The sequence below is a fragment of the Ctenocephalides felis genome, unplaced genomic scaffold, assembly GCF_003426905.1.
Source record: "Ctenocephalides felis isolate EL2017-DRISC unplaced genomic scaffold, ASM342690v1 CF-g0.4_SCAFFOLD_00845, whole genome shotgun sequence".
NCBI classification, from domain to species: Eukaryota; Metazoa; Arthropoda; class Insecta; order Siphonaptera; family Pulicidae; genus Ctenocephalides; species Ctenocephalides felis.
This window is the reverse complement of record NW_020536999.1, coordinates 85769343-85779403: the sequence shown is the minus strand read 5'-3', so window position 1 is coordinate 85779403 and position 10061 is coordinate 85769343. Positions and strand designations below refer to the sequence as shown.

The following is a 10061-nucleotide window of genomic DNA, read 5'->3' as shown; positions in this document are numbered from 1 at the left end:
AATGGACCCCTAAGTATTCCTTCTGAACGAGGATTTTGTTCTAAGTGAAAAGGCCCTGTTGTCAATTGTCACTAAAATATACTAACGTTTTAGTAACCAACACATAGATAAGTAAACATAAAGCTGCATAAAACATTTGACAATATGCTCACTAGCGCCAAATTTGCGACTGCAATAGAACCCCTAACTAATCCTTCCGAACGCATCTTTATCAAAACATACTCTATGCTCGAAATGTCAACTTTAATTCCGAACGACTAACCTTGCAAAGAAGTATCCGATTTTAAACAGCTAGAAGATTTTCTACAACAAATGTAGGTATAGTTAGATTCATTATATTATTTGAGATATTTTAAAAAAATATTATTAAATAGTATTAACCAATATTTATTGAATATACGCAGTGAAAATATCTGGAAATGTCTGAAGCAACGATTATGTCTGTGAATGATCAGACAATTAAACTTGAACCCCCAGAATATTCAATGGAAGACATTAAACTTGAAAATGAATTTGATGATCTTGAAGGTATTGTTAAGTCTGAATCATGTTTAGAAGATGATGAAACTTGTCTGGAAAGATTTATGAATTCCGAAGTGACGATAGAGGAAGAAGTCAAGCAGGAGTTAATTGAGACACCCGGTTATGAATATGACATTTGTAATAGATCATTTTCAGAATCTAATTATTTGAAAGAGCACACGGTTGACCACACACCTATAAATGACAAAAAGGGTAACAATAAATGCAATGCAAGTGATAAGACATTTAAATATTCATCACAATTGCAACATCACATGATCACTCATAACACAGAACGCCCTTTCGAATGCAAAATCTGTGGTAAGACGTTCAAAGAAAAAAGCACTTTGAGAAGACATTTGCTTATTCATGTAGGAGAGCGCCCTTTCAAATGTGAAGTATGCAATCAGACATTCCTACGAAAATCTGATTTGAAATCACACATGGTCACTCATACCAAAGACCGTCCTTTCAAATGTGAAATGTGCAATCAGACATTCTCACTGAAATGTAATCTGAAATCACACATGGTCACTCATTCTAAAGAGCGTCCTTTCAAATGTGAAATGTGTAATCAGACATTCCCACGAAAATGTAATCTGAAATCACACATGATCACTCATACCAAAGAGCGTCGTTTCAAATGTGAAATATGTAGTAAAACATACTCATATTCGGGTGACTTGAAAAGGCACATGCGTATTCATACAGGAGAACGCCCTTTCAAATGTGAAATATGCAGTAAAACATTCTCACACTCTGGCGTCTTGACAATGCACATGCATATTCATACTGGAGAACTCCCTTTTAAATGTGAAATATGTAATCAGACATTCGTAAGAAAATGTAATTTAAAAAATCACATGATCACTCATGCCAAAGAGCGTTGTTTCAAATGTGAAATATGCAGTGAAACATACTCACAATCGAGCAACTTGAGGAGACACAGGGTGAAAGTTCATAGTAGAAAATGTGATGATCAATGAAACATTAACAAGCAGAAACAAACCCTGCGTGTGAAATATCTGTGAATTACTTATATTTTATTTACATTGTAAATTTAATTACTGCTGTACTAATATTCGGTACTATGAATAAATTTATATAAGTATATATTCTTTTATATTATAAGATTTACAGATACTGTTATAAATTTTATTAAATTGCTAAATTAAATCTTTATTATTAAAGAGTACTCAGTTGTAATATTTCAGGCAAAATAAATTACAATTTTTTATCTATTAATACCAATTTATACTGATCAATTAGTAGAATAGAGCAAAATTTTTGTTATCAAAATCCTAAACAGATTTAAACTGGTGGATTCAAATTGCTGGAACTTTCCGTACCAAATGCAAATTTCCAAAATCCGAATTATTTTCGATACTCAAAAAAATATTTTTTTTAGTACTTAAACATTTTTTTTTTCAAAAACAATCGTTTCGTCAACAAAAACAGAAAGTTCTTTGAAGCATTAAAATCAGATGCTCGGATCTCTCAAAAACTGCCATTTTTGCACATTTAGCTGCGTATTATCTCCGAAACGGCTGGACCTGCCTATGCCAAAGACTTATCACCACTTCTCCCCTACATTACTAATGTTTGCAAACTTTGACGAAATTTTAAAATTAAACGACTTGTAGAACCGTAATATTTTAGTATGATATATAAGACTATGGTATCTATCGCAAAAAAAAAAAAAACTAGCATTGTGTATGGCATCGTGGATTAAAGGGAAATTGCTGGAACTTCCCGTACCGTAACGAAATGTTCGAGAAATTATGAATGTTTTCAAATAGATTATTATAAATATTGTAACATTGTCTATTATTTATAAGAATTATAATAACTGAATTGCAAAGTTGAAATTATCTGTTTAAAGTATATTAGAAAAAAAAAAGTTGAATAAAAAATTGAATCCAATTTTTTTTTCCAAAATCAATTATTTTGTTAAAACAAGCAAAAAGTTCTTTGAATCATTTAAATCGTACGCTTAGTTCTCTAAAAAAACTGCCATTTTTTGCACATTTAGATCTGTATCTTCAAAATGGCTGGGCCTGCCTTTGCTAAAAACTAATAACCACTTCTTCCAATTATTACAAATTGAATGTTTTTTAGATCATTCAAATCGGATGCTCCGTTCTTTCAAAATTTCGATTTCTATTTTCTGCACTCTTTGCTCATTATCTCCGTAACTGCCGGACCTGCCTTTGCCAAAAACTAATGAGCACATCCCCCATCAATAGGAATCGAATGTTTTTTGAACCATTCAAAACGGTTGATCCGTGCGCCCGAAAACGTGAACGAAAAAATGGGGACACACAAAACACACATCCATTTTTTCTGAGGTATGCCAAAATGTTCAGAAACCTTCAAAACGTCGAGAAATGCAAAAATTTTCAATTTCGATTTTTGGACGATTACAATAACTTACATATGAAAAATATGCAACTTTGTAATACTTAATGATTGAAAAACATGTAGACTTCCAAAAGTGTCTGAGATATAATTCTGAAAAAGATATATCTTCGGCATGATAGAATAAAGCTGTACTGCTTTAATAATCTTTAATATCTATAAAAATGCAAAGATATTTATGTCAAACAACGTCTAAAGAAATATTGCTTTCACAATTTCACTCGTCATGTAATAATTGTGTTTGAAGAGCTTCATGTAATTAAAATTAACATACATTCATTGACTGTTTGTTTTTTTTACTATTTTGCTGGCGATACAGTCTCATTCTTTGAGCAGCTGTAATAACTGTATTGCCTATAAAAATAATTTCCATTCTAACAACCTCAAAAATATATAGTAACCACAAATGATATAAATTACTTCAACAAACTTACGTTTCATTGTTTCGTTTGTTCTATTGGCCAATCACAATCAACTCTTATATGAAGAGCGAATGATGAATCATTGGCACTCAACTCAAGTATAATGTTCTTCCATTGCATTTTCACAGTTTTACACCCTAGTTGTGCCTAAAGAAGTTTTACTTAAAAAAAATGTAAATAATGATATGTTTACTGCATATTTTATACTATTCATACATACATTTACATAAAAGAATATTTTATAACATGTTTCCAAATATTTTTAATTTAATTTTTAATTAATAATTTCAATTTATCAATAATGCTTATACTTCATTGACTTTCACCACGCTTCCGGCTATGAACTGCCCTGTGTCTAGTCAAATTGTTCGATTGAGTAAATCCCTTATTGCAGATTTCACATTTATAAGGAAGCTCTCCGCTATGAACCAGCATATGTTTTTTCAGACTACAGGATTGTGTGAACGCCCTATTGCATATATTGCATTGATGAGGGCGTACTCCAGTGTGCAGCAGCATATGACTTTTCAGACTCCCTAATTCTGTGAATGAGCGTTTGCATACATCGCATTCGTAGGGGCGCACACCGCTGTGAATCATCATGTGTTTTTTCATATTACATAATTGTGTGAACGCCTTCTTGCATATATCGCATTCATAGGGGCGTACTCCATTGTGAATCAACATGTGACTTTTCAGATCGCTTGATTGAGTAAATGTCTTATCACAAACATAGCATTTATAAGGGCGTACTCCGTTGTGTCTCAGCATGTGTCTTTTCAGACTGCTTGGTCGGGAGAATGTCAGATTGCATATACCACATTCAAAGGGACGTTCTTCAGAATGTGAAATCATGTGTGCTTTTAAGCCTTTTGATAATGAGAAAGTCTTACCACAGACTTCGCATTTGAAAGGGCGTTCTTTGCTATGACTAGGCATGTGATCGAGCATATGCTCTTTTAAAAGATGTGATTCTGGAAATGATTGATTACAAATGCCACATTCATATACAAATTCCTCGATTGTATCCTGTTTGACTTCTTCTTCTATCGTCACATCGGATTTCATAAATCTTTCTAAACACGTTTTATCTTCCTCAGAAGTCGATATTGGGTTAACTATAGCATCAGGAACATCACATTCAACCTCAATTTCGCTTTTAATGTCTTCTACTGAAGATTCTGGTGGTTCCATTTTAATTGCCTTAGCATTCATAGACATAATTGTTTCGTCTGACATTTTTTAAATATTTTCACTTACTCCCGTCTAATTAGTATATATTCACGAAATTAGTTGTGTAATAAATAATAATAGTTTGATATAATTATAGTTAAATTAATAATCTTTCAAAAAATGATAATTATTTCAACAAAATTTACATTTATTATTTGACATTTGAAGCATAGAGTATACTTTTAAAAAGATGAGACATTCATCACATCGCTTTGAAATTTAAGTAGCGGCGCGTCTTTTGAATTCATTAATTCAACTGTCACGAAATACTTGCTTTTTAAATCAATGATTGTTATTAATTATAATATTTTTCGTCGTATCTCTAATATATTTAATCACTTTCAAGTCTAGCTGGCCTTTGAATTGTTATTAATTATTGTTATTTGCAAATGAAACTAGTGGTGTAGGTCATCGTGCCTTAAAGAAAATTACTGGAACTGTCGGTAGCGAATTAAAATTTTGAATTTCTGGATTATTTTCGACAATCAAAAAAAAAAAAAAAAAAATTTGCAATCGTTTCGTCAACACAAGTAGCTGTCCAACTTATTTTTCTCAAAAATTGTCATTTTTTGCACATTTTGCTCCGTATCTCCGAAACGGCTGGACTTGCCTCTGCCAAAATCTAATCACCACTTCTCCCTATCATTACGAATTGAATATTTTTTGGATCATTCAGCTCCGTTTTCTCAAAAACTCTATTTCTGTTTTCTGCACTCTTTGCTCCGTATCTCCGTAACGGCTAGACCTGTCTTTCCCAAAAACTAATCAGCACATCTCCCTATCAAGGGGAATCGATTGTTTTTAACTTCCCGTAGGGTAGTTATAGTAATGGGCCGAAAATCGAAAATGAAAATTTTTGCTCTTCTCGACGTTTTGAAGGTTTCTGAACATTTTGGCATACCTCAGAAAAAATGGATGTGTGTGTGTTTTGAATATCCGCATTTTTTGTCCACGTTTTCGGACGCACGGATCAACCGATTTGAATGGTTTAAAAAACATTCGTTTCCTATTGATAGGGAGATGTGCTGATTAGTTTTGGCAACGTCCAGCCGTTCCGGAGTTTTTGAGAGATCGGAGCATCGGATTTAAATGATCCAAAAAACATTCAATTCGTAATGACGGGGAGAAGTGGTGATTAATTTTTGGAAAAGGCAGGTCCAGCGGTTTCAAAGATACAGAGCTAAATGTGCAAAAAAATGGCAGTTTTTGAGACAACTAAGCGTCCGATTTGAATGATCTAAAAAACTTTCTGCTTGTTTCAACAAAATAATTGCTTTTGGAAAAAAAATTTTTGTTTTTAGATTTTTTTCGAAAAATATTTTTGTAATTTTAGATTAGAAATTCACAAAATCACCTAGGCTAAGCACAGTCTAAGCGCCACTCTGGTACAAATGTTTGCCCAGACTGGAGCACTTTTCCAATTTTGTGAAAACTATTGAAAAATGTGAAAATGCCGCCAAGCTAAGCACAGTATAAGTGAAAATGTCGCACTGAATTATTTGCAAATGCTTTTATACTGTGACTATACGGAAGCACTTTTTCAATAGTGTGTAAAATAGGCAACTATTTTTTTGAAATCGAATTCGAAATGAAATGAGGATTGTTAATGTTCTGGAGATAAATTGATTTATGCTTTGCATTTGATTTGCTCAGATATAACAAGATAGCAAAAATAATGAAAGTTACAGTATTTGTAATAATATATTTGAAAATGTTTAAAATTACTTGAATATTTCATCACGGAAAGTTCCAGCAATTTGGCTTAAGGCACGATGCCATACACCACTAGTTGAACTATTCAAATCGGTTGATCCGTGCGCCCGAAAACGTGGACGAAAAACTGTATCCATACATACATACATACACACACTCAGGCACACACACATCCATTTTTCTAATTAAGATAGAAGATTACAATAACTTACCCTACGGGAAGTTAGTAAAACACAACAGGCTGCGGCAAGCCATCATCTGGCTGATTTTAAGTAAATCAGGTTGCCCAGATTTTGCCCTACCAATAGATAAACTAGTGGCGCGTGCTTTAAGGCAAATTGCTGGAACTTTCCGTAGCAAAAACTAAATTTAAAAAAAAGTTTGCAAAACTCATGAAAAATTAGATTTTTAAAAAAATTAAAATTATTTAAAAATTAATATAATAATAATAAATAAATATATTTCAGTAGATATATATGTGTACATAGCATTTCTCATTTTGGATTTTTAACCCGTAGGTATTTCATCCTTCATATTTGTTCTATCAATACAATAATAAGTATTTCAGATAAACAAGTTGTGACATAATTCTGTGACAAAAAGAGGAAAGAAAATTTATTCCCCAAAAAAAAAATCACTTAGCACTATTTATAATAACACATAATAACTCAAAAAGGAGAAAAACAAAAAAAGATTATTCACTTTGAGGGAGAATATTTGCGTCGAGCCAAGTTTCAATTGCCGCTATGGGTCGATCAGTATATATTTTGGCATGGCGTGATTGCCATACCAAATATCATCTCTTGTGTATTGGCCGAGGCCCGCGATGTTCATATTAGGATGATCCCCACATTTAAGATAAAATTCTCAGTGAGCTTTTTTATGTATCGAGTATTGTCGGTACGTCAGTCTGTTTCGTGTATGTATTTTGAAGAGTAGTAATGTCTAGTCAGTGGGTCCCTTATTTTTGTTGAGTACAAGTCGTAGTGTCTTATTTTGTAATGTATGTAGTTTCCGTAAGTTAGTCTTAGTCGTCGCGTTCCATGCCGGAGCGCCGTATGTCAGTATCGGTCTTATCAGTGTCAAGTAAAGTGTTCGCTTGTTCTTCACGCTTAGCGGGCCGTTGTGGTTCAATAGAGGTCTCAGTAGATTTAACATCCCGTAAGCCTGTCCAATTTTCGTATTAATATGTTTTGTGAAGCTGAGTCTATGGTCCAGGGTCACACCAAGATATTTGACATCTTTGGACCACTCAACTTCACAGTTTAATACTTTAATTTTGTCTAATCAGTCAGTCTAGTCATGGCATTTCGGCTCTTAGTAAATAAAATTGCCTCCGTCTTTTGCGGATTTATCTTGATCTGCCATTTGTCAGTATTTTCGTCAGCTTGTCTATGTGTGTTCTGTATCTTTGTAGTCAGTAGCGTCGGTGATCGTGATGATTTGTATATGGCAGTGTCGTCAGCAAACGTCAGTAAGGTGGTGTCGGCGTCAGTGGGTATGTCGTGAATGTAGACGTTAAACAGTGACGGTCCCAGGATCGAGCCCTGCGGTACTCCCGCCGTCACTTGTTTTAACCGTCGAAAGTCCGTTGTCTACTTGTACGGTAAAAGTTACGGTCTGAGAGTATGAGTGTAAGTTCTTGTAATGTATGGTGGAAAAATTCAGTTGTATGAGTTTATGTATAAGTCCGTCCATCCGATGGTGTCAAACGCCTTCTCGAAATCAAGCAACACCAATCCGGTATGGTTTCGTCTGTTAAAATTGAGAACAGTATTTTTCTATGAGTTTTGTCAGTGGTGTAGTGTGGAGTTCGTTCTTTGAAGCCGTATTGTGTGTCAGGTATGATTTTGTTGTGTCTTATGTGTTTGTAAGTCTTTTGAGTAGTACCTTTTCGGCTACCTTACTCTTGTGTTGAGGAGGCTGATCGGTCTGTAGTTCTGTGGTATGTCTGGCTGTTTCCTTGGCTTCACTATTGGAAATATGGTGGAGGTTTTCCAAGAAGCGGGAAAGCAGCCTTTTGTCATTATTCTATTTATTATCCGGGTAAGTAAAATGTAGGCGTTTGTTCGGCAGTTGTTTAAGTATTATGTTTTGTAGTCCGTCCGGTCCCGGTGCTTTTCTGTTCGGTAATTTTTTAACTATTGTCTTTATTTCAGAAACTGTGGCAGGGTCTATTCGTAAGTCTTTGTCCCTGTGGAGGTCAGTGAAGTTTTGAATTGTCTCGTGTACGTTTGTTTCAGGTCTGCGTTTGACATATTGGCATTTTGTTTATGTATGTTTTCAAAGTTTTTTGCCATATTTCCTTCCGCCTTGTCTGCTGGTGTCGTGCGTAATTGTTGTCAGTTAATTTGAGTGGAGGTATGGATGTTGGTTTTTGCGTCAGTCTTTTTGCTGTCTGCCAAATTTTGTGTGGGTCAGTATTTATGTTCTCGAGTCTTTTGGTCCAAGTGTTGTTTCGGTGATCACGTATTTCATTGGTAATAATTTTTGTCAGTCTGTTCACATGTTCCTTGAGTAGTCTGTCACCGGTACGTTGCCACAGTTTTTTTATATGATTTTTAAGTTGTATTTTCAATAAAATGTGTTCTGGCAAGTCGTTGGCTGGTGTTGTTCTTGAGTCTAGTGTCGGTATAGTCTGTTGTACGGCGTCTGTGATTGTCAGTGTAAGGTGTTTTACAGCCTCCTCAATGTCAGTGTTGGTATCGATTGGCATAGTGTGTCGTGTGTGTGTCTGTGATGATGTCTCTGAAAATTGGCCAGTTTGCTCTGGTGTAATCTAAAAATTTGCGTGTGGGGGTCTGGTCGACGTCTAGTCTGTCTGAAATGGTCATGAAAACTGGATTATGGTCAGAGTTGAAAAGTGTTCTTGTTATGGGTTCGGATGTTACGTGTAGATTTTTGTCAATGCCAAATCGATCGTACTGTGATGGTGCGTCTGTACGGTGGCGTATCTGGTCGGCGTGTCAGGAAATGTAGTTGTGCGTCTGTGGTGTTTGTATTCGGTCAGGTATTCGTAAAGTCTGTTTCCGTTTGCGTTGTTGAAGTTACAGTTCCAAGTTGTGTGTTGTGCGTTAAAGTCTCCTGCCATAAGAACAAATCTATTCGAGTCCAGTAGTCTTTGTAAGTCCGTATGTTCTAGTCTGCTTGCCGGGAATGTAAATCGATATTATGGTTACTTTTTGACCTCTCTTGTATACATTAATAGCTGTTATTTCAGAACCGCCCGCTGTCAGGTTTGGCACTTGCTCGTGTCTGATGTTAGACTTAATCAAAATCGCAGTGCCCGCCCCATCCGCGTGCGTCGTCTGTCTGTCGTTTCTGTAAACTTGTAATTGTTGATATAGAGTCTGTCCGTAGGTTTTAGGTGTGTCTCGTTAATCAGTACTATGTCCAATCGTATTTTGTTATCGTCTGTCTCAGTTCGTCAACGTTGTTTTAAAAGTCCATTTGAATTGAAATGCATTATTTTAAGTCTTGCGATTGGTTTATGGTGATGAAGTAAGAAAGTTCAAAATTGTTGTGTATTTGTCGTTATAAGTCATGTTTGGTGTTAAGTGTTTTTGTCAGTTTGTATACTCACTGAAAATTTGCTTTACCTGGGGATCCGCAAATAGCTTCCTGATCTCGCCATAGAGTAAAGAGTCCTTCCGGAGTGTTGAGGTCTGGATCGGGTTGGCTGCAGGCAGGCCGTGTTGGTGGTTGCGATAGTGCAGGCCGGATCTGTGATGATGCAGGCTGGACCATTGTTCG

At 35.2% G+C, this 10061-nt stretch overlaps 2 protein-coding genes across 2 annotated transcripts; one reads left to right on the top strand and one right to left on the bottom strand.

Moving 5' to 3' along the window:
• The first annotated feature begins 419 nt into the window (after positions 1-419).
• LOC113391242 (gastrula zinc finger protein XlCGF8.2DB-like) lies at positions 420-1508 on the top strand. Its single transcript, XM_026627189.1, has one exon. It carries the CDS (start codon positions 420-422, stop codon positions 1506-1508), a length of 1089 nt encoding a protein of 362 aa, XP_026482974.1.
• A 2166-nt stretch (positions 1509-3674) lies between these two features.
• Positions 3675-4601, bottom strand: LOC113391241 (zinc finger protein 239-like). Its single transcript, XM_026627188.1, has one exon. The coding sequence runs from the start codon at positions 4599-4601 to the stop codon at positions 3675-3677; it is 927 nt and encodes a 308-aa protein (XP_026482973.1).
• Between the last annotated feature and the right edge of the window lie 5460 nt (positions 4602-10061).